Source organism: Rhinolophus sinicus, linkage group LG13 (genome assembly GCF_036562045.2).
Source record: "Rhinolophus sinicus isolate RSC01 linkage group LG13, ASM3656204v1, whole genome shotgun sequence".
Lineage (NCBI taxonomy): Eukaryota > Metazoa > Chordata > Mammalia > Chiroptera > Rhinolophidae > Rhinolophus > Rhinolophus sinicus.
Window position 1 is genome coordinate 18016974 of NC_133762.1, and position 24267 is coordinate 18041240.

Below are 24267 nucleotides of genomic sequence, written 5' to 3' on the forward strand. Positions count from 1 at the left end.
GACTGAGACCCAGAATGGCCCAGGCGGCTGCCGCACCGGGTCCCAGGGTCGCCCCACCCCCAGGGCTGTGCTTTTCCAGTCAGGTTTTCTTTAGCAAAACCCAGGACAGCAAACACCACCCGTGTGGGTCTCTGAAGTCACACCTGCCACACAGGAGGCTCGTGTCCTGTGCCCACACCCTCTACCCGAGGCTTGTTAACGACGTGGGTTGCCCTACCCTTCCGGGACCTTCTCATAGAACCCTGGCTCTGAGAGGCCTGGACGGGCATTTATCAGCCCCCCAGGGGTGTGTATGCATTTCATACAATCATAGGTTCACAAAAGCCAGAGCTTCACTTGATTAGACAGCGCTTGGCCGTAAGACAAATGTCAACCTTTTCGCTGTGCTGGTTTGGCCCCTTCCTGCTCATCTCCCACCTGGGGCTCAGCCACGATCCACAGGGTGAACAGAATGACAGATGTGAACCCTTCTAGGGCAATGACATTAGCGTCCCTTCACTACACAGCAGAGAGGGTCCCCTGTGGCTCCTGCACTGATTGGCCTTCTGGCCGCCAGGTCACGGTTGTGACTGAGCCCCTCTGGGCAGTGGCCTGGGGCCTCCCTTCTCCTGTGTATCCAGGAGGGGACATCGCATGCAATTGTTGAGCTGAGCACCATATGCTGTTCTCATGGTGAGGCAGAACAGGCGTGCGGCTTGGCGCTGTCGGGAAAGCAGTGTGAAACTTACATGCTTTCTCGATGAAGTGGAAGGTCTTACACTTCAGCATAAGTCTCTGCAAACGCATTCTGCTTGGCAGTTCTATTTCTTCCCGTCCGCCTCTCCTTCTCACGCCCTGGTTTGAGGCGAGGCCCCCTGAGAGGCCCAGAGACCCAGACCGGTGACTAAAGTGGTGTTCTCAAGGCTGGCCCCACCGGGTTTGACCTCTTGGAGGAATAACGGATCCCACCCATCTTCCTTTTGGTCCTTCCTTCCCCAGCAGGGGGTCTGTGGGGCCAGAAAGACAAGTGTCCAGCAAAAGCCGTGTGGGCCACCAAGTGGGTCTCGTCCAATGGCCAGGGGAGAGTGGCTCTGAGCTTTGGGGGCAAGGGCGGCTGGACATCCCACTCTGCTGTTTCCTGCTGTGTGACCTTGGACGAGTCACTCAACCTCTCTCAGTCCCTGCCTGTGGGAGTAAACCAGTTTTGCTCCTGACTGTACAGGCTGAGCATTGTACTGTAACAGTGTTCCCTGGGGCAAAGTGCAAATCCAGGTGCGTGTGTGTGCGTGTGTACGTGTGTTTGTACATGTGTGTATGTGTGTGCCTGTGTGTGTGCACGCACAGCACAGCTGGGCTTTGCTGGCCATGGAAAGGCCCGAGCTTGGAGTCAGGCAGAGCAGATGGGGCCACGCTCAGTAGAGCTGGTGGTGTCCCATCCTGGGGGCAGCCACCACTCACACCAACCAGCCAGGTCCACCTTGGGCCTTTTGCCTAATGGAGGGACAAGAGGGGGCCCAGCTGCTAGGTCATATCAGGCTGACGGCCGCTGGGGTGACAGGACATGCCCAGGACACTGCTTTGTCATTCCTTGGGAGCTGGGAGATACCAAACTAATAAAACAAGGCAGCCTCCAGGGGCTCCATGCTCTAGGTGCTGAGCGTGGCCTTGAGCCATGATGTGACAGGGATGTCCTGGTGACCATAGCTGCCCACTCAGAGCCTCGGGGCCTCCTGGACCCAGGGGATGTCTGGAGGCAGCTGGTGACGCCAGAGTCCAAGGGGTCAGTGGTCTGGGCCTGTCTGAATTCTCTTCTTCATGGGCTGAGCCAGGCTGGCTGCACAGAACCAGGCTGCACATCCTGGCTCAGCCCGTGAAGAAGAGAAAGTGTCAGGATGTAAAAGGAACCACATGAAGAAGAGAAACCACAGCAGTCTCTAGCTCGCTGAGTAAGCTCTCGAGGACAGGACGGGACCACGGCGACGTGCTGACCACTGCACCTCAGTGCTGGCCACAGGGTCACTGCTCAATAAACACGTCTTCAGTGACCAGGTAGGTCAGTGTTTTCTTCTGGCCCAAGATGGACTTTCCTCTAAAAAACTAAAATTCCCTCTATGGAGAAATCTAGAGGAACAAACACTTCTTTTGTTATCAGGCCACATTTTTGTTGCTGTTGATGATTTAGGAAAACAATCCAGCAGTGTCTGTTCTCTCTCCCAGGACCCTTGGGGCCAGCGTCACCATCAAGGGCTCGTAGTTACGCCACTTGGAACGGCTTTTCCCCTGGAGAACTGCCCACTGCTGTCAAAAACGTATCACTCTTATCCTCCGTTGGGAGCTTTCCAATGTTGAAAGGACTTTAAGGATGGCAGCTAATGACGCAGAGGGTGTGGCCTGTTGCATTTGTTCTCAACCTCAAAGGCCCTAAATGTTTAGAAAAAGTAGCAGGTGTGTTGCTGTGGGGGTTCAGGGTTCTGACGTACAGCCCTGCAGCCGCCAGGAGCAGGAAGGGTGCCGAGAGGCGGAGAGGACTCGAACGGCCAAACGGATGGATGGACAGATGGATGGGTGGACGAGTGGGTCGAGGGATAGATGGATGGGTAAGTGGATGGACAGGCAGACAGATGATGAATGTGTGGATGGGTGGGTGGGCAGATGAATGGATAAATGGATGGATGGATAAAAACCTGGTGGATGGATGGGTGAGGGATAGATGGGTGAGTAAATGGATGGGTGGACAGGTGGACAGATATTGGCCCAAAAGACTATGGATATACAATTCACCCCTGCCATCCTTTGCCAGCAATTTCAGAAGGAGCACTGTGAATTTGTGTCAGCCCTGTCCAAATCTGCATGTGAAGTTTGCAACCTAGGCCACCTTTGCATTCTAGGATTTTTAGTAGAAAGCCTAAAGCTTGATCTGGACACTTATTTCCTAAGACGAGGGCCCCAGCCTGGGCCCGTCCAAGTAGGCCACAGAGGATGGTCACACCTCCTTTCCCTTCCCCATCAGCTGTGCCTCCCAGAGGCGACAGGCCAGCTGAAAATGCTGTGCAGCGAGCCCTTGCCCAGCTCCAATGCGTCCTCTGCAACCTGGGATAGGCGATCATACACCACTGGATGAAGGAGCCTCACAGCACATCAGGATGGAGAGGGTGGTTTCTGCTGAAAACGCAATACACTGGCTGGTCCTCTCGGCCCTAATCTGACGTGTGTAGACCATTCCTGAAGCCGCGAGCTAAGGGAAGCGCCCCTGGCCTGTCCTTGCGAGGCCCACTGGCAGAGCTGATCTGCAGGCGGTCAGGGCTGCCGGCCCCTCTGTCCTGGGCCTGGAGGCCCCACCTCCTCCGAGATGCTGCTTAGTTGTCTCTTAATTTTTCTTTTACCAGACACGGAGGCTCCATGGCTTTTCTTGTTTTCATTGCCTCACATTTTCGGAAAATGAAATCAGCTTCTCAACTTAAATAAACATTACAGCTCACGAAGCCCCAAAGCCCAAATCAAACACGTAAGTCAATTGCAAAGCAGAACAACTACAGGCAGAAGCGAGTGCGTCTCAGAGTCTAATTAAATCCAGGGCCAGCAGCACGCCGAGGCCTCTTCCTGATGATGGGTAGAGAGGTCCCTGAGTCTGGCCAGAGAGGCCGAGACCCGGCCCTATCAGACGGGACTTTCAGCCAGAAGCAAACACAGCAGAGCCACGGGCCACAAGCTGGCCGTCAACACGGTCTCTTTCTGCGGCATCAATTTCAAGAGTAACTTTGCAGACAGAAGCCAGACTGCTCCAGCCCCACCGGGGAGGCCGAAACCTCAGCCCGTTTCCCGTTGTCTTCCGTAGCTCAGGAGCAGTCTGACCTCCCAACAGCCCTCCCTCGACACCATCCCTTCTGACTGGCTTGGCTGTTGAGCTTGTATCTCCTGACCTTGTCTGAGTGAGTGCAAGTCGGTCTTTGAGCTGAGGGTTTTGTGGACGCAGACGTTCCCTAGCATTCTGAAGAAGAAGTCTTCAAAGTGAAATGTCTACAGTTTGGAAGAAATTAACAGGAAATGCCAAATATCATCAGAAACACACCCGGGTCTCCTGCAGGGTCCCAGTCAGAGGAATAAACAGCCCGGCTGGGGTGTCCTTGACCATCCCAGGGAGGCAGATGGCCTGCAGGTCTCCTCTTCCTCGGCTCCAGGAAGCCTTTGCTGGGGGCACCTCCTGACCCATCTCCCCCACCAGCGGGGACCTGGGAGATGAACCCTGGGAATCATGTTGACAAGCAGCCGTGGTCCTCGCTGTGAGTTCCCTTCCAAGACTAGAGGAATCTTTGAAGAACAGGCATTGTGGTTCCCCTACCTCAGTCCCTACCAGGCCTGCCCCCTGTCTGCCACCAACGCCCCCAGAGGTGTCATGCTCTGCAGCCTCTTCTGTACCCCACACATGCACAGCCAGTCAGTAGCTCCGTGGCCTCTGGGACAGGAGAGGGAGCCTCTCCTTCCTCGGGGTTCCCCACCCACCCCTGAAACAGCGCTGACTGACGGCGGAATGCTCTCTGCGCCCCGCCCCCCAGGCACCAGCCGCAACGTCAGCTTCAAGGAATCGCCCCGTTGGCCCGAGTTGTCCGTGTGGAGAGCAGGGTGGACCCTATGCCACCAAGAGAGCTTGTAGGGAGCTAGGGCTGGTCCGACCTCTGCACATCCCACCCAGAAGTACAGACCCACCAGGGACCCTCCGAAGCCACAGTGTCTTCATTTGAAGCCTAAACCACGTGCACCTGGGCTGCTGGCTGGCCTCGGCTCCCTGCATGGTATTCCCCCGGCAAGCCAGGTCACACCGTGTGACCTGTGTGGGCCAATGACGTGGTGTGGCGGTGATGTCATTTTCTGGTGGAAGCACTAATGGCTGGTGCACACCCCCCCTGCATACTGTCCCCTGCCCTGGCGATGGGGCGTTGATATGGGGGTGCTGCGAGGTGGAAGCTGCCTGGACCACGGGGCTGTGCCCGAAGGAGGAGGAAGGGGAGCTTACTAGCTCTCTGTAGGTTTGGGGGGGTGTTCTCCCCCTGCTGACAAACCGGATGTAAACGGTCCCCCGCTTCCTGAGGCGCTGGAATAAAATCCAGATGTCCTAAGAAGGCGCTCACGGCCCAAGACCCCTGCCCAGCTCTGCTCTACGCAGACTCTCGTGTGGTGCCGTGCGCCCGTGGGCACGTCTTCTTTCCCAGAAACGTGCTGGAAAACCACAAAAATCTACATTTCATGCATTTCTTTGTTTACATGTTGGGAACGAATTCACATTTGCGAAGAACTCGGTGTGGGTCCAACTAACGCATCTGTAAGTGGACCGGGTAGGGCTTCAGCTCGCCCTGCACAAGCCAGGCCTGGGGCTGGTTCACAGGGCGTTGGGTGGGGACACCCATCAGCATGGAACCCGGGGTATAGGAAGGAGTTTTCCTGGTAATTGTCCTGTGGGTGACTTACGGTAAAAGAAGATGACCCAGGACGTGCCGGCAGGGGACAGGCCTCACCCTTACCGTCACCCCCTCCCGTGATTACTGGGCACTGCTCCTTGAGTTTTGGAATATTCCCAGCCCAGATCAGCCTGACCCCCTGCCTGGACTGGACAGTGAGGCCCCACGGGACCGTCGGCTTGTGTCCACGCTGGCAGACGACATGTGGTCTGCAGATGGGAGGCCGTGGCCGCGGCAGAAGCTGACGTGGGGGACTCGTGGCGGGAGCCCCAGTGCGTGGCACCGCCCTCAGCAGGTGCTCAGAGATTGCGTCCCAAACACCCACCCACACGGGGCGCCGTGGTGGTTCAAGGACCAAATTAAATCTCTGAATATTAAATTAATGGTGGAAATCTAAAATGTTAATATATTCTAATTGAATATTCCCCAAGAAATTATCTGAGCATTGGCAGCATTTTGACTTTCCTTTCATTTCTTCAGGAACTTTCAGCTGTGTAAATAGAGCCATTAAAGCAATTCAAGAAAGGGAGCACTTTCCGCTCAGATGAGGGAACGGCAAACACAAAGGACCAGCACAGTTCTTTCACACGATTGATTAAATCGCAGAACCCCAGGCGGCAGAATCGTTAAACTGCCTTCCTGGTGTCCCTCTGGCTTCAGTGAGCACAGTACAGATTCCCTACCGGTCCCAAAGTGGCCTCTGACCACAGGGATGGGGATGGCTGGGCACAAGATCTTAAATGATGCCTGTGTGTTGGGGCTGTGCTGTCAGAACCCACAGCGGGGCAGGCAGTGCCTGACCCTTCCCTGGGACTGGGAAGGGGGCGAGCCCGCATTTCAGGTGGGGCAAGTGAAAGCGCCACCTGTCTCACAGTGGAAGGGGTCACGTGATTTTTATGAAAACGTTACTCCAGATAATTAAGAGCTTCCTCACAGAGAGATGCTTCCTTCTGTGGATGAGCTGATGACCCTGGGGACCTTTTCCTCAGCCATTCCTGAAGCAGCTCCTTCCAGCCCAGCTACCATTAAAACAGCAGACTGTATGGTGAAGCCAGAGGTGACATGTCCATGACCTCTTCAGATCCACTTGTGGGGGAGAAAACCCCAACACAGCAACCTCCTGGAGCACCCCTGTTCTCTTCTCCCCAGAGGCTTTCAGTCAGCTGTCCCTTTAGGGAAGGAAATCTGCTTCTTCATGACCCACTCACCCACCAGCGTGTCTGGCTTTGAAGATCACTAGAGAGGTCAGCATTGCAGCATCTGAAGCCTCTGCCTCCGAGAAAGCAGCCACACCCACCCAAGCCTCCTCCCAGGTGCCTCCTTGAAAAGGACGTATGCTGTACCTGGGGGAGGGCCCCATGCACTTGGCTGAGGTGCACAATCGAAGGGCAAGTCTCAGTTATACTGCACAGTGTTCATCAGACAATCCCATCCAACAGGCGGGATTGGTCTGGGGTGGGCTACAGTCCCGCCTCTTTCCAAGCAGGTCCTGTTATTGTCGTGCTTATTATATGTGTTACATTTTTGCTTTAAATAGTCATCTCTATTGTAGTAAGTTAAGGGAAAAATACAATCTTTTCTACTCACCCCCAAATGTGTCTTTTCCTGTGCTCTCAATCCCTTCCTGTAGATCTGAACTGCCAAGTGGTGTCATTTCTTTTTAGCCTAAAGAACACCCTTTACCACTTCCTGTAGGGCTGCTGGCAATGAATTCCCTCCGTTTCTCAGAGATGTCTTTATTTCACCTTCAGCTCTGAAGGATTATTTTTTTCTGGCTATAGAATTCTTGGCTGATAGTTTCTGTTCTCATTTAGCAGTTGGAAAATGTCATCCCATTGCCCAGCGGCCTCCATTATTTCTAAAGAGTAGCGGTCCTCATTCTCACTGTTGTCCTCTGTTTGTAATGCACCTTTCCCTCTGCTTCCAAGATTTTCTCTCTATTTTTAAAATTTCAACAGTTTGACTCTGATTAAGGTATGGCTTTCTTTGTATTTACCCTACTTGAGGTTCACTGAATTTCTTGAACCTGTGAGTTTGTTTCTCTACCAAATGTGAGGAAATTTCAGCCATTGTTTCTATGTAGTCATCTCTCTCCTCTCCCTCTGGGACTCCAGTGATACATGTTAGGCCATTTGACCTTGTCCCATGACCTTGTCCGTGTTTCAATCCTCTCCCCTACCATTCTTCAGGGTGGATAATTTTCAGTGATTTTTCTTCGAACGCACTGACACTTTCTTCTGCCTTCTACAATCCACTTGTAAGCCTATGTAGTAGGCTTTTCATTAGTTATTATACTTTCCAGTTTTACTATTTCCACTTGGTTATATTTTTAGGGTTTCCGTTTTTCTGCTATGTATTCATTCATTCTGACCATATTTTCCTTTAAGTCCTTGAGCATATTTATAAGAGGTATTTTAAAGACCTTGCTGATAATTCCAATATCTGGGTAGCCTCAGGGTTAGAGTCTATGAGAGTTTTTTCCTCTTAATTATGGGTCACTTTTTTGGGGCATGTCTAGTAATTTTTGATTGTATACTGATCATTGCAGATGAGATACTGTAGAGACTCTGGTTCTGTTATCTTCCTATGAAGGGTGTTGATTTCTGTCCTAGCAGGGAGCTAACTGGGCTGGATTGAAATATAAACCGTTTCCCATGTGGTAGGCAGCAGCTGAAACCTCTGCTCAGTACTTTCAAGCTTCTTGCTGTTGCTTTTCACTGGGTTTTCGGGGTCTCCCTTGTGCACGCACAGTTCAAGGAACAGCCACGGAGCTGGGCAGAGTTTCTGAGCAGACTTGGGAGCCTCTATCTATGGCCACATGTTTTATAAGATTTATCCTTTCACATTCCAGCTGCTTTGTCAGTCCCAAACCCCGTCTTCCAACTCTGACCAGAAAGACTGGTTTCTGCATGAGATCCAGCCACCCTTTGATGCAAGGACAAGGCGTGCTCTCGGAGGGAAAGCCACATAAAGACAGATCTCACCCAGTGCTGTTTTCTCTTCAAGGGCAGAGTCCCCAACAGTGTCTGCCTACTACTGACCACTCTCAAGTAACTGCAAGTAATTTTAAGTAAATTTCCCCCAGAGTGTATAGTTGCTGTTTTAGGGGTGACAGTGTGATACACTCTACCATTCCCAGAAGAACTTCCGATTCATTATTTCCACGTGTTGCGTAGCCAACCTAACACTCTTCATAACGATGATGAAAGGCTGCCCAGTAGAGGTGGGTATGGGGCTGTGTCATTCATTCATTTAAGAAGTACTTAGTGACATCTACTCTGTCCCCACTGTTGTGCTTGATAGGTGGGCTATCCCTCAAGGACTTTATGTTCAGTGGGGGAGACAGACCAATAATCACTGACAAAACAGTGTCAAAAACTCTGCCACAATGGCAGGCAACGGGGGTGCCATGCACCGTATGGGAAGGCCTGTTAGTCCTGAGAAGTGGGGCATTCTCAGGGGAGGCAGGAAGTAGCCAGGCTGGGTGGTGCCAGAACAGAGGGAAGAGCTTGCACACAGGACTCCAGGTAAGCAAGCGTGTGATAAGTCTGGAAGCTGCACATAGCCCAGTGTGGCTGCAGCATGGTGTGCCACGGGGGCAGAGCCAGATCATGGGATCTTGTGTGACATGCTAGGAGTTAGATTTTCTCTGGGGACAATGGGGAAACAATGGGAGGGGAACAACACACAGACATTGTGCTTTGACAGGTCATCTTGCTTCCGCGAGATGGTGAATAATGACCATGTCGGTCATTCAGGCATGAATGGGGACTTCTAGAGTACCAGAAATACATTCTTAGCTGGATTCAATGATAATTATACTGCTTGGTTACCCGGCAGACATTTTGTAGGATAACACTGAGTTAAAATTCAGCCAGCTCCATCACGTGTATGCCTATAGCTGATGAACATTTATGGAACATCTACCCTGGGCCCGACATGGGGTGACTCACTGAGTATCTGGCACACATCTCATAATGCAGACCCCAGCCCAGGGCATGTCTCATCGCTCAACTAGCTCCCAAAGACCCAGCCTCTCTCAGTTCATGCAGAAGGTCAATAAGTCTTGGTGGCTGGATAGGAAGCAGCGTGGGGTATGTGCACAAAATTTATCGAGGAAATGTGAAGAAAACCTTTGATTTCCATCAGTGTCAGCTCATTTGGGTCGTTAGGTGTGAGGAGCTAGTTTTAACAACCCTGCCAAGCTGTGCTCTGTGAGCTCCCTACTGTAGAAACGTCTCTTGCTTGTCTCCTCCACGTGGCCGCTTTTATGCTAAGCAATTGTGCAATGACTTCCTTGCAGAGTCTGATATCCAAAGCTCATTTTCCAGATTGTGCTCGCGGGCGGGGCCCTGAGGATGGCTTTGCATGACTTCTTGTCTGTTAAAATATCAACTTCCAAAATGAAAGGACTTGTCTCCCAGCAGTGTTACCTTCTTCCTCAGCATCTTGAGCCAATTCCCACAGCTGCCCTGGACAACCTCTCCAGTTAACAAATTCTGAGTTTTTATCAGACTCAGCTAAGAAATGCACCCTCTTTTTTAAAGTTTGATTTTATCCTCACCCAGAATCTTGTCAAAGTCAAACCTAACCCACCTGCGAGAGAAGCAAGTGGCTTTTCAAAATCCTGCATTCACTGACATGTGAAGGAATCCTAGTGACAGTGAAGGGACCAAATTCTGGATGACAAGTCGGAAGCTGACTGCCTGGGGGCTCTTGAGGCCACAAAAGGACTCATGTTCTTCAGCCTCTGAATCCCTAGTGTTGGCACAGGGTATGGCACCCACCAATGGCCCCAAATTGTCCCATCCAGAGCCCAGTGCTGGATTTTGGGAGCAGGGGAGATCATGCCCATCTTTACTGGGTGCCCCCTCCTGCCATTTCCCACAGTTCCTCCAGAAGGGAGAGCCTCTATCCAACTCCCTAGGGGGTCAGCTCGATGACTGTGCCTGCTGTTCCCTCCGCTGTGAGAAGGGACGGCCTGGAACTTCCGGTGGGACGGCCACGGCACAGCTGCCTCTCCCTACCCACCACTCAGTTTAGACTGTGGTCCCACTGCGGTGGGCACAGCACATGGAGAGCGTCCAGGCTTCGCCACGGACACCACGGCTCCCTGCAGCCCAGCCGCGTGCAGCAACCATCCCCCGCGTGTGGACCGCTCTGCACGGGGGTTCGGTAGCCTTTGAAGAGGCGTGATGTTCCTTCCAGGGAAACGCCTGCAATCAACAGCGGTTCTTTTTGGAAGAACAGTCTGCTGCTCCTCTCCTCCCAGTTTTCACTTAACTTGTTTTATCAGAATGAAATGCCTTAATGAGCAGAGAGCTGCAGCTGATCCCAGCTGAACCTCCAAGGGCTCTGTGCTCAGCTTCCTGCACCCCGTCAAGCTGTATTCACACTCACTGTGGTGTGGGCTCTTCTCAGGAGCAGCCCCCCCAGAACACTGACAGGAAACTCATCGACTTCCTGGAGACAGCACGGGGATGGAAAAGCACCCCCAAACCCTGTCTGTGCTGGACAAGAATTTAATGGGGGAGGGAGGGAAGGAGACGGTGGGGGCGGCAAGCAGGTGAGCATGTGAGTGTGTGTGTGTGTGAGACGTGGGATGGTGTGCGTGCACACGTGTGTGTTTCTGGGCTGAGTTCTTACGTAATGACTTGGAGTCCATTTGGAAAAGACAAACCTTTTACAGAAACCGTAATGGAGATTCCATTTTCCATTTGCTGAAGAGGTATCTCCCCATGAGAATTTAGCTGGGCGTGGATGCCCATCTCATTCATTCATTCATTCATTCATTCATTCATTCATTCATTCAACAAATACAGTGCCTACTGTGTGCCAGGGCTGTTTACACACTAGAGACACAGGAGGGGCCTCTGATTCAGGAGACATGTTCTTAGAGGAATAATAACAACGTGAAGTCAGACAGTACTAAGCGCTGTGGAGAAACTAACGCAGGGCCGTGGGATAGACTGGGGGAGGTTGGTGAGTTAAGTCTGACTGCTCACTGAGGCCGCCTGCGGGCCCTGGGCTCCTGGCATAGCTGGCCCATCGGAGAGGAGAGGGCACACACTATTGTTATTTGGGGAAACCTGCCGTGGCAGAGACCAGCTGCTCACCACACACATTTCCTTTCCTCCTCGGCAGAGCTGGACTACGTTTCCTAGTGTCCCCGGCCATCAGGCATGGCTACATGGCATCTCCCTAGTTCTCCTGGGTCCTTACTCTGGGCCTGAGTGACCCCCCTACCATGACCTTCACAGGAGCAAGAAAAAGCCTCTGTTTTGTGAGGTTTCTGACATTTTCGGGACATGCATGATTGCAGTCAGCCAACCGCGACCCACACCCCACCCTTTGCTCCGAGTCTGTTCCAGCCTGGGTGTGGTCCCCCCTCCCTACAGGGCTGCTGGGCACGTTAGGGTGTCCTGGGCACAGGGGACAAATTCACTCCAAACCACAGCAATGTTACAGACAAGTACACAGAAAGTGCCACATTGTCCCTCGGCGCGTCTGAGCTGCTGTGACAGCCCCCAGCCCCGCAGAGTTTGCAGCTTTTCTCAGCTGACACCTGAAATCATGTTCCCATCTCCTTTCCATAGTTCTAGTTTAGAAATGTCAGCGACCGTCTCCAGGAACCTGCCGCCTGCTCCTCTCTCAGCCAGATCCTGCAGGTTTGTGCTAACTGGGCAAATGTCCATGCTCGGTAGCTGTTCAAATTGGAAAACGCAGCAGGTCCCCAATGACACACAGACGTCACAGTGGCGTTACAGGAAGAAATGTCCCACCAACATGCCCACTGGTCCTGTCAGGAGCCCCGAGCCCTCTGCCGGTCTGGAAGAACTCAGCTCTTCCGTTAGCCTGTCGCCAGCCCCCACTTCTCAGCCCGAGACCACTGGAGGTAGGTCCGGCCAAATGTACAGAAGTGCTTTCTCTCCACTGTCCAGCAGAATGTGGACGCAGCAGGACCACGCTGGCCTTCTCCCTGTCTGGTACCTTTTACAGGCCTGTATACGGATGGGCACAGAGAGGACCCTTAACCTGAGAAACTCTGAAAGCCAGGACCAAGAGCCCTCCAGCAGGACTCAGCTGCCTGACCAATGCCATGTGCGTGCCCTCTGGTGTGTGAGCGCTCGGCATTCATTACAAACTCACTCACGCTAACGTCCTGCTGTGGCCCACGGCCACATCTGGCCCACAGTCTGTGTTTGTCAATAAAGTTTTATTGGAACACAGCCCACCTGTTAGTTTGCACATCGCCTACAGTAGCTGTCACAGTCCAAGGGCTACAGAGGCCGATCAGCCTGCAAAGCCTAAAATGTTTCCTATCTGGCGCTTTACAGAAAAAGTCTGCCCACCAGAGTTAGATCAACAGTTTTCTACTAGAGGTGATTTTTGGGTAGTACAAGCCCAAGGCTTTAAATAAAACCTAAGCACACAACAAAAAACTCACTCCCTTTCCACTGGCATTCAATCCTGATGACATTCAGGAGGAGGCCTCCGGGCCTGGTGTGTTTTTAAAACCCTCCAAGGTCACCTCTCCCTCCCAAACAAGCGGAGGGCAGGCAGCCGTGGGGCCCTGAGTGTGGGCGGCTAAGCACCAGACAGTAATAGTTCTGTTTTCTCTGCCGCTGCTTGTTTCATAGTCCACTTCTATCGTAACAATGCCAGCTTTCCAATGGTGATCAAATACAAAGTTTCCTTTTAGAACAACTTTATATTAACAGTGAATCACTAAGAAAAATTTTAACTAAATGACAAGTGCTAGTTGGATAGGGCGAGCACGTGGAAGGTGGTAGAGGTGTGAACGCAGGGGGGGCCACAGAACTGTCATCACCCCCCTCATCAGTGTTGGTAATGGAGGTTGGCGGATGGGCCGGGAGGTGGGAATCCTGGGAAATGACGCCCAGGGGTTTCGATCCTTGAGGGCTTCCCGCACTCACGTCCTTCCCACCATTTCACAGAAAACTCCAACCCAGTCTCGCCCAAGGGCGGGGACGGCCCCAGAAAGCCCAGCTCCCTGTCTTGGGGGGCGTTGAGGGGGGAGGGCGGCTTTATGAGCAGTAAAAGCTCCCCTGCATGTCACATGACTACCACACTCACACTTCTGACACCAGCCGTGGGGGTATTTTCCCCACACTGAGCCATTTTCTGTGACACCAGCTAGTGTCCTACAGTTTAACTCAATTCTGACCCATCTACCCAGAGATAGCATCGGTCCCACAGGTAAAGGCTCAGTCCCACAAGACTGCCCCACACCAGACACCAGTCTCACATTTAGACTGTCACCTCTGCTTCTGATCGACTGGTTACAATGGCCCCTCCTTGCATTCGATTAACGTGCTAGAGCAGCTCACAGTTTATTCACTGGATGACCAGTTTGTTACAAAGGCCACACAGGGACGGCCAGGTGGGAGACCCGTGTAGGGCCAGGTATGAGGATGGACGGGCGCAAAGCTTCCACGCCCTCCCTGGGACACCATCTCCCCGCATCACCATGCGTCTCTTGGGGTTTTATAGAGGCCTCATCACGTCGGTGCGATTGATTACATCATTGGCTCTCCAACAAGGCTGCCAACTGGCATCCCAGTGCCAGCACCAAGGTCTCAGTATAGAACACACCATTCCATCGCTCAGTGTCTCAGCCAATTGGAAGGATCAGGCCAAAGAAAGGTGTCAGAGGTCAAAGGCCACAGGCCAAAGTCCTTGCCTCACCTCCTTCCCCTCTTGAGAGCACTTGACAGTAACCGAGAGAGGACCCAACTCAAGCAGCCTGTCCGTCCTGGACGACGCGACCGCCTGACTTTTCTCTGCTCTGCAATTCTGTGTCATGCTTGTCTCGCACTGGAAAGGCAAACTCCCCACCTTCTCAGCCACCAAGTGCAGAACCCATCCCTCACTCCAGGAACAAGCCCATCAAACCTGATTTGCAAGGTCCCCAGAGAGGCTGGGGCTGCAGCTGAGACTTTCCCCCTCCCCACCGCAGGTCAGGTCTGCACTTACCCTCACAAGCTGCTGTGGGAAGGGCCCGCGCGAATTTTCTGGCACATTGATGGGTGGGATGACCCAGTCCCGTTTCTGTCGCCTCAACCCGCTGGTGAGCTGATGCTGGGGCCACGGCAGCAGTGTGTCATTCAGAGGTCCAGCAGGGGCTGGGGCTGCAGACTTCTTCCCTTTCTGCAGCATCGTGGGGCGGGGAGAGAGAAGAGCCAGAGAGTCTGGTTAAGTTCTGCCCAGAGGAAAAGGTGTCTGTTCACAGAATCCATACTTTACCAGTTCGACAGAGAAAGATTGGACGATGTTGGGAAAAGTGGCTAAGTGTCAGCGGGTGAAAATCAAGCAAGGCCCTCATCGATGCAAAGAATTGGGTTACAAAATTAAATGGATTGAAATAAACCATAAAAAAGAAGAAAATATAATTGGCTGTGTAACCAATTAAGTGGATCACAGTTTTTAAATCCCGACCGAGTTGGGAAAAAGAAAAATCACAAAAGGGAAAGATGAATGCATTTTGGTTGAAAACTCTTGTTTATGAAAAACATATCCTAAAAGCAATTGATGAATTTGGAACACTTGATTTACAAGAAATCTGACAAAGGGTTAATAGTCTCACTATATAAAGAGTTCTTACAAAAAAAAAATGAATATTTTTTATAACATGAAAAAGACACGAATAGATAATTAACAGCAAAATAAATATAAAGGATCAATAAACATAAAAATGTTTGTGTTTTCCAGTAATCAAATTATGCAAATTAATGTAATATATCCTCTTTGCCTATCAAAGTGACCAGATTAACCAAAGTGACCCCTCAGCACTGAGGAGTGTGCTGTGACTCAGTCACTAGAGGGTGATGGTTGAGGACGTGGGGCTTGGTGTGAAGTGGTCCTGGGGTCACAAAAATTCATGTGACACGGGGCAAGTCCCAAACTCCAGACACTTCTTTTACAAAACGGGAGGGCAGTAGCAGCGCTGAGTTCAGAGGTTGCCTTGGGAATGAAACTGTTAAGAGCCCCTGCCTGGTGGCGAGGCAGTGGGACTGGCGCTGACCACAGCCCGCCTGCCACCATCTGCCAGGGACGGGCAAGAGCCTCAGGTAACTTCACAACTGGAAAGCTGTCCCATAACAACTATATGTGGACAGAAGTTTCCATATTAAGATGCTCACTGCAGGTGTTTTTATAATAATATTACATATTTATAAAACACTAAAAATACCAGGGAAAAAACATCTCTAATGTCTGACAGTAAACAGTAGTTACACGCATTATGCTACATGACATTCTACAGTCACTAAAAGTTACTCTTTGACAACTGTGACGTGAAGAAATGTCCATAAATAATAGTAGGTGGAGAACTGGCACCAAAGTACGTACATATGCAGCCTAAGTCCTACTTTTTCTATTTTTTTAAAGGATAGAGAAAAGCCTGGAAGGAAATACACCAAAATATCAACTCTGGTTTTCTCTGTCACCAGTGGCTTTCATGCTATTTTGTTTTACTTTATTCCTTTTATCTGTCCCTGTCTCTGAATACCATCATGTGCATGACCTTCCATCATTAAAAGCCAGCAGATCGTCACATGCACACGACATCCATGCATGTGTCACCCCGTGCCTCGGTGACGTGTTCCTAGGTGGTGCTCATTTCTCACTGTGGCTTGGAGCCCGGAGCCTACGAGAGGGGACCTGCCGGACCCTGGACCAGGAGGACAGCCCAAGGCAGGGAGGACAAAGCTGGCTGGAGGCACCTGACCGCATGTGGCCTGGCCCCACCCTCCAGCTGCGCTCCAGGCCCCTCAGGGACCCTGCTGCTCTTAGGATTCATTGCCCTCTGTGGATAGGAAAGCCCACTCCCTTTTCCAAAAAAGCTGCATAGCAGTAAGTTAACACATATACACAAAACTGCGTGACTGATGCAAAAAAAATCTATCCACCCCGATTGCCCAAATGGATGGCTCCATCAATGGAAAAATCCATCTGGACAAACCACACTCCCCTGAAAGCTGCTACACTCAAGAGCTAAAACCCAAAGGCTTTCACAGGCCACTCCCATCCTTCCTCAGAAAGAAGCCATGCAAGGTGTGTATCTCCCCGGTGGCCGTGATTTCTAAGGAAATAGGACAACTATGCAGCTTCTCTTCAAGCCACACTGATAGATGCTGCCTGCAACTGACTCTCAGCCTCTCATGGTGGCACAGGGTGGGGGCATCTCTGGGTTCCTCAGGAGCTTCACAGAACTGTGTTTAGGACAGTGCTGGCCACACGTTCTCCCCACTCTCCCTGCACCCCGGGCAGACAGCTGCTTCCCGGGCCCACAGGCGCTGACTCTGCCCAAATCCTCCCCATCACCAAATCAGCAGGGGGCGGTCTCACCCCCGCTTTACTGGGAAGGCGACAGGGGACCTCAGAGAGGCTGAGTCACTTCTGAAGGTCACATAGCTTATTAGGCAGAGGCAAGATTTGAATGCTGGGAGTCGGAACTGAGACCAGAGTGGCTGGTTCAGTGCCACCCCCACTTCTGGGGTCTCCGCATGTGAGGTTGCATCCCCTTTACCGGTCCTCACATTAGGTGGGCTGGGCAGAGGTCAATATTCCCCTCGTGGAGGTGGGGGGCTGCCTGCATGCGGGGTGTTGTGATAAACCTTACTGGGGAGGGAGAGCGCTGAGCTCCCAGTGTGGGCTCCAGGGAGCTGGTTAGAAATGCAAAGTGTACGGCCAGCTGGGATTTACTACCTCTGGGTGGGGCCTGCAGTCTGCAGTGGGGCCCTCCAGGTGGCTGATGTGCTCCACACCGCCACACTCAGGTGATAAGGTTCACCTGTCCCCAGGGACGGGTCTCAGGAGAAGGGACCTGGTTCTGGAGCATGTCTGCTTAGGGCAGCCAGACGGACTTGGCCAATCAAACCTCACACGACAGGATGTGGGAGCCCCGGCCACACGTCCGCTGGGCCCCATCTCCCTGCGTGACGGTGCAGAGGGCACAGCTCTGCCTCACAATGGCACCTGGCACCAGCAGAAGCTCACCAGAGCCCTCTGAACTCCAGACTCTGAATTTTAAAGGTTTTCATACAGCCACTAAAATAAAATAAAATCCGAACACCCTGCTTTATCTTCATTTGCTCAGGATGAGCTTGCACGGCGTTAATTTCCCTCGTGTTGTTTAAATAAATTGCCCATATTTGCTACTATTTTAAAGCTGTGAGACAAATGTAATAACAAAATCTGGTGAAAATCAATGCCAGGCCTGCACAGGCTTCAGCCCAGGAGGCACACCCACTTCTCTGGGGGAGAAACGTCACGGGTGCCTGGCGGTTACCCCGGGGGAGTGAGCAGGGGGTGACCATGCGTGACCCCGGGCCCATTCCGAGCACACGTGCAAACACTGATGCACAGTGACGCTCACCCTGAGCAATGCCCCCAGTTCCTCCCACAGCCTCTCCCGACACATGACACGTGCTGAGGTTTTCCTGTATTTCTGATGACTGAGTGTTGGGTCATAAGGATGCAGCGTCTATGCTACGGTCCCTGAAAATTAGACGTGTGCATGTCACACGCAGGTGTATACAGGCACATACATATGTGTACACGTACATGTAGACGAATGCATATGTGCATGCACATATGTACATGCAGTTACACGTGTGTGCAAGTATGTGTCGGTGTATTATACATACATGCATATGTATGCGTGTATGTGTTTGTGTGTCTGTGTATGTGCATGACACGCCACAGTTTTCTCAAAACCAGCTGGCAGCACGCTAGGCTAGCCCCACGCCATCACTGGGCATTCCAGAGCATTTCATCCAAGCTGGGGGTCTTGTGACTGGTGGGGCGGGGAGGGTCCTGGCTGCTGAACTGGCCACTGGGTCCAAGCAAGCTCGTACTGCAGGTGTGAGGAACAAGGGCAGTGAGATCACCTGGTCCAGCTGTCCTCTTACTGGACACCTAAGATGTGGCTACAGGGTAACTTCCGGAACTGCGGTCACGTTGCAGGATCCCCCGTGAGCATATTCTACAGAGCACCCAGCCTCCTGGGCTCTGCTCCCACATCCATCTGGAGAGAGCACCCCAACGTGCTGCCTCTGACCCACGTCCCCAGATGCTGGGGACCTCCGTGTGCGGTGCCTGCCTGCCCTGCTCCCCACTCCACCGGCCAGGACACCCCCACCCCCTGCCGCACACTGGGTGGTCCATGGCCCGGCTGTGGTCCCTGGGCTCCATGGGCCACCCACTCAGCAGGGAGCAAACTCAGTGGACAGACTCAAACGTGTTTGATTGTCCTCAGGAAACAGAGGACGCTCAGCCCCACCTCATGTGGGGAGGGCGGACATGCTTCATGAAGGGAATTACACCTGGGCAGGGTCCTGAAGGCTGATTAGAAGTTTGCTGGGGGATGAGCCTGGGAGGGACAGGTTTAAGGGGGTAGATGTGGAAGCAGGACAGCACAGATGCCTCAAAAACCAGGTGCTCCCCATCTTTAATGGGATATTTGGGACTTAGACGAACAGTGCGTGAGGGGAAGGTGGAAACACAGACTGTGGGGTCAGCAGAACTGGTCAAGCACAGTTTGCCCCACCAGCATTTGTTTCACCTTCCGAGCGTCAGCTCCCCATCTGTGAAATGGGGGTGCTGCTGAGGCCCCTGCCTGGGGGTAGCGTGGGTGATGAGCTGACATCCAGGGAGCATTGGGCAGACGTCGGCGTGTCCGCCCTGTTGTCGGGTCCAAGGTCAGGCCACTTCCCAGTGGTGCTACCGTGTTTCCCCAAAAATAAGACCTAGCTGGACCATCAGCTCTAATACGTCTTTTGGAGCAAAAATTAATATAAGATCCAGTCTTATTTTACTATAATATAAGACCGGATATAACATATTATAATATAATATAATATAATATAATATAATATAATATAATATAATATAGTAATGTAATATAATACAAGACCGGGTCTTATATTAATTTTTGCTTCAAAAGACACATTAGAGCTGATTGCCCAGCAAGGTCTTATTTTCGGGTGAACGCAGTAGGGGCTTCAGCTGGGAGACCTGGGGGGTAACCTGGCCTGCAGGAAGCTCTGTGTTTAGAGGGGTGAGCTTGGGGATAGGTGGGTTTAGGGGCGTTCCCTAACCTTATATCCCAGGTAAGGAAACTGAGGCACAGGGAGGAAAAAGAATTTGTCCAAACTGCCTGGCTAGTGCGGGGTGGGGCTGAGCCAAGGGTAGTGGTGGGGGGTGTGGGACTGTCCATGTGAGGGCAGGACTGAGTACAGGTGGGTGTCCTGGTCCAGCCTGGAGGTCTTCCCGAGGGGGCCATGTGGCTCCTTTCTGGATGATCAGGGTGGGGTCCCAGCATCCACCCCCTTCCCTTGGTTTCTTCCAAGGAGCCCATCCCAGAGTCTCTCTGGCCATGGGCGGTGTGTGTCCAGCCTGGTCATTTAGAGCTTGGCATTCCATGTGGCCTCCCCAGGGAGGGCATGTGACCCCAGCAGGGGACTTTCCCGGGCTGCTGGAGGGGATGGGTTCTCTGCCCCTGGATTAGGGTCCAATTCCAGCAAGGCGGAGGTCTTATGGGTCCCCCAGCTACCACGGGCTCCTGGTCACCCAGGCTGCACAGATCGAGTCGCCCCCCCCCCCCTTCCCTGAACAGCCTGCGAGCTGCTCCCTGCTCTAGGGTGGCTGGGAGGTGTGTCTCTGAGGCACAGACCATGCAGAGGCCAGATTCACATTTGCAAAGCCCTAAATCTGTCTGCTTCTTAATCAGCTTTTATTTACAAAGTGAGTCTCATTTCAGTTCCCCTCTCCCCGCTGAGCCTTAATCACCCAGCTTACTATTGGATTTGTTCTGCTGACAGCCAAGATGGTGATTACGGGGGTGCTTCCCCAGGCCGGGGTCCCAGTGCCCGCGTGGGATCTTGGACGAGTCTTATACTCCCTCTGAGCCTCAGTTTCCCCATTCGAGGACAGCTGGGGTGGGGCAGTAAGTGGGGGAGGTGATACCGGAGGCCAAGGCAAGGACACCTTCTGGATGTCAGCTTCTCGTCACAGTTTGGGGAGGACAGGGGATCACGCTCCCGAGGGACACGGGTGCATTATGACGTCACTGCCTCAATGGACACTGTGACAAACAGCGTGTGGGTTGGCGCCTTCCCAGAATGTGTATCCCACTCAGTCCCGGGCACGCGAGGAGCCTGGGGAGCCTGGGGTGCGTGGTCTGAGGATCCTTCCAGGTCTCTGGTCCTGGAGTTTCTCTCTTGGTGCGTTTTCTGGACCAATCCCCAATGCAGGCACCTCTCTTTTCAAGGATAAAGTGACAAAGAAACCCTCACACTTAGGAACACATTGGAGTGACGCAGGGGGAGAGGTGAGAGGTCAGTGAACTCAGGAGGACACAGAGAATGCGTGAAAACAGTGACACTGTTCCGTTTGCACTGAAAGGTGAGGCCCCAAATTCACGGGCAAGCAGCATGTCACCAAAAAACCCCACCATCGCTCCCACAAGCCCTAACCTGTACCCAGCAGTGCCTGGCGCTCCTGCCTCTGAGGCTGGCTCGTCACCCGCACGTTTTCCCAAGCTGCTTCCCAGGCTCCTGGCAGCCTGTGCCCAGCCTTGATTGGCCCGTGTGTCTGATGGTGAGTGTAACTGACTGTGACTGCTAGGTGAGGTCTTCAGGGACTCAGCAATGTCACCAAGAGGCCGGGTCACTTCCCTCCCATCAGCACTCACAAGTGGGAGATGAATAATGCAACACTGACCTGGGGCTGCTTTTAAATGATCACCTTCTTTCTTTTTTTTCTTTTAGAACGAAAGAAAAAGAGGCAGAAAAACAGTGTCAGGGGAAGACGACCACATGCTCCTCCCCCAGTCTCTATGCAAAAAGTTATCATCTGCCCTAGTTTTCCATTATCCAACGGCTCACCTGCTAGGAACCCAGAAACATGAAGAGCCAGGTGTGAGTGCAGGCTTGGAGGAACTGGGCTGGCTCCTAAAACACACAGGGCAAAGCCAAACGGGGGTGTAATAAGCCCCGGGGCGCCTTCCCTGGAGCCTCCCACCACGTTGGTTTGAAGGGGGCGTGAACTGGCGAGCAGGTGACTGTTCCATGAAACATGTTCAAGTTTCCCCGTGACAGGAACGCCAATGACGGGTCCCTCTGCACACCTTCCTGACCCAACAAACTAGGCTCCACAGGTGGGTCCAGGGCTCCACGTGGGCGACATGCGCCTGGGCACTGGGAACTAAGCGGGAAATCGAGGTGCTACCGACGAGGGTGGAAATGCCTCTTAGAGGCCTGGGGAGGTTGGAGAAAGGGCTGAGCGTGGGCCAGGCTGCACGGAGAGGTCTCTGGAGTAGCCTGGCCAGGTGGGAGCAGCCAGTGAAAACCAGCAGACAGACAGGGAGTGGGGCCACTTGATGTGGGCCCCCTGCCGCCTCTGCAAAGTGCAGCGTCTGGGGCGAGGGTCCCTGTTCGCTGGAGGAGGTGACTTGGCAGAAGCCATTCCCCTCAGGGGGCAGCACAAATGTGCAAACTGCTTCAGAATTCCCAGACTCCAGACCCCGAACTTGTTTCTAAGGAGCGTCCAGCAGCTCCGACCTTTGAAGATGGGTCACAGATGCCAGCCTGCCATCCCCGATGGGCCATCCCACCCAGCTGGGTCCTGGGCTGACCTGCTGGATGCTCCTTGAACAGCTTAAATCACCCCAGTTTTGAGAAAACAGACAGACACAAGTCCGCCTGATTCGGTAACGCAATTTATAGAAAACGAGTCATGTTAGGTCCCCGTGGGACACGCCAACCTGGCATTGTGACCGCTGATGTCTGCGGGGCCGCTCCGTAATCAAGGGCCCCAGGTCAGCCTCACCCCCAATGTGATCATCAGCTTTTGTTACCAGGATGGCTCCCCCTGAGATCTAATTTCTCGGATGTCAGTGCAGCCCGCAGGCCCTCAACGCAGAGACTGGCTGCTTTAGAGGGGGCCTGAGGTTGCGATTTGCACAAGCAGATAATAAGGCAATGGGGGCAGTTCCCGACTGTGCCTGCTCTCCTGCTCACGCAGGCGCCTCTGTGTGTGGCTGACGCCAGGCTGAGGCATGGGCACCACGGGAACTGACTCTCCCAGCATGGCAGCTTCCTGAGAGAGGGGACATGTGGCCCTGCAAGTGAGACGTGATGCTCTGACGAGCCAGCACGTGGCTCCCCTCACCAAGGTAAACCAGCCTGCCCCCTCCTTGCTCTTAGCAGTTGCCAGCACATCGGCAGGCACCTCTGTGCTCTGATCCACCTGCCCTGGATGGCGTCCAGCCTCTGGCTCCCTGGAACCTGGACTTCTCACACACAGAAGGACCTCAGGCCCCTTTACACCGTCTCAGCTGACCATTCCTGAGGCTTTCACACTTAGGCAAACAGGCGGCCAGTCCCAGCCGTACACACACAGCGTCTCAGGGCCTGGTGTCCCAGGTTACTGACGACACAGGGCTCCGTCCTCCAGATGAAACATCTGGGAGATGACACGTCACTTCTGCTCCGTGAACTCACGGTACTTACATTGGAACAAAGGTAGCTAGTATATTCCCCCAATAGCAGTGCCGTTTATGACACTCCTGCATGTCTCTCATTTACCAACCATCTTGTTTTCATCGCTTCCTTATAGCTTTGGGTTAAACACGCGTCAAGAAAGGAAGTAACATGTCCCCTCCACGTCTCCCCCAAATGTCAAACCTGCTGCTGGTTTTCACTGAGGATAATTAGATTGCTTTAAAAAAACAACGCACTAGAATCTATACAGATAGTTCATTCCTGCACGTCCTCCTTCCCTTTCAATATACATTTGAAAAATGGTACATGTTGCTTGCCTGCAAGCATGTATATTTAAAATATTTAAGTAGGGTACTGTCTGCAGCCTCTGGCTGGTTTCCATGGTAGCTAAGGACAGACAGAATAAAATGGTATTAAACACACAGAAAATGAAACAAACAGGGAGACATCTCTGCTCTTTAACAAATAGAACATGTGAGCCATTCTAAGTAGGTATTTGCATGAGCTGGGTTCTGAAAAGGTACTTAGTGGGTTTTCCTTCTGCAACACACTAGTGGGAGGTGAACGCCTGTCTGCGCCCCCAAAGCTCCACGCCGTTTCCTAATTCTGATCTCTTCCCAGAACGGGGAGTCGTTAGGAAATTCCCATGGAAGTCATACAATGAAAGACTTCCTGAGTGAAATGGCACGGTTGTCTCTGCTTGGAAGCAAAGCCTTAGCGCCGTCCCCTCCTGTCTCCTCACTCACGCCCAGGACAACTGCCGGCGGGGACACGGGACCTTTCTGACTCACAGGACGCCCGAGTCCTCAGAGGGTGCCCTGCCTCCCACTTCCAGGACATGGTCCTGGGTGGTCAGGAGCGAGACAGAATAGGCCCCAGCCGCCCGTTCCATGCCTGGCTCGCACGGCCAGCCCCTCACTGCCTGCAGCGGCCCGTTTCCCACCCTCTGCTCTCCACTCTGCCTGGGAGTCTTCAGCAAGGCACCTGCAGGGTTTCGGTGGCTCATTCCCCTTCCAGTCTCATTGAGACAGAGCCCTGGGCAGTGTCCCTCACGGGGACAGCTCTGGGGAAACTGATGACACGTGATGCTCTCTCCCTGGGATTTTCCAGGTCTGGCTGTGGAGGGCCTCACCCTTACATGGCCATTCGCAGCCTGAAACAGTCTAAGCGCTACCTTCTCCACTCTGCGACTCCTGCCTACCCCAGAGCAGCAAGACCAGGTGCGGGAGTCAGCCCTGGGGCCTGGTGGGGCAGGAAGTGCAGAAAGACAAGGGAGCAGGGACTCACCTTCAGCCATTAGAACAATC

The 24267-nt window shown here is 52.9% G+C and overlaps 1 protein-coding gene across 3 annotated transcripts in view; it reads right to left on the reverse strand.

The window, feature by feature from the left end:
* The window catches only part of CDH4 (cadherin 4), a 398533-nt gene that overhangs the window by 73868 nt on the left and 300398 nt on the right, over nucleotides 1-24267 (reverse strand). For all 3 annotated transcript variants that reach the window (XM_074317411.1, XM_074317410.1, XM_074317409.1), the window contains one exon: nucleotides 14430-14603. In XM_074317411.1, coding sequence (XP_074173512.1) covers nucleotides 14430-14603 — 174 coding nt within the window. The remainder of the gene's footprint in view (nucleotides 1-14429; nucleotides 14604-24267) is intronic.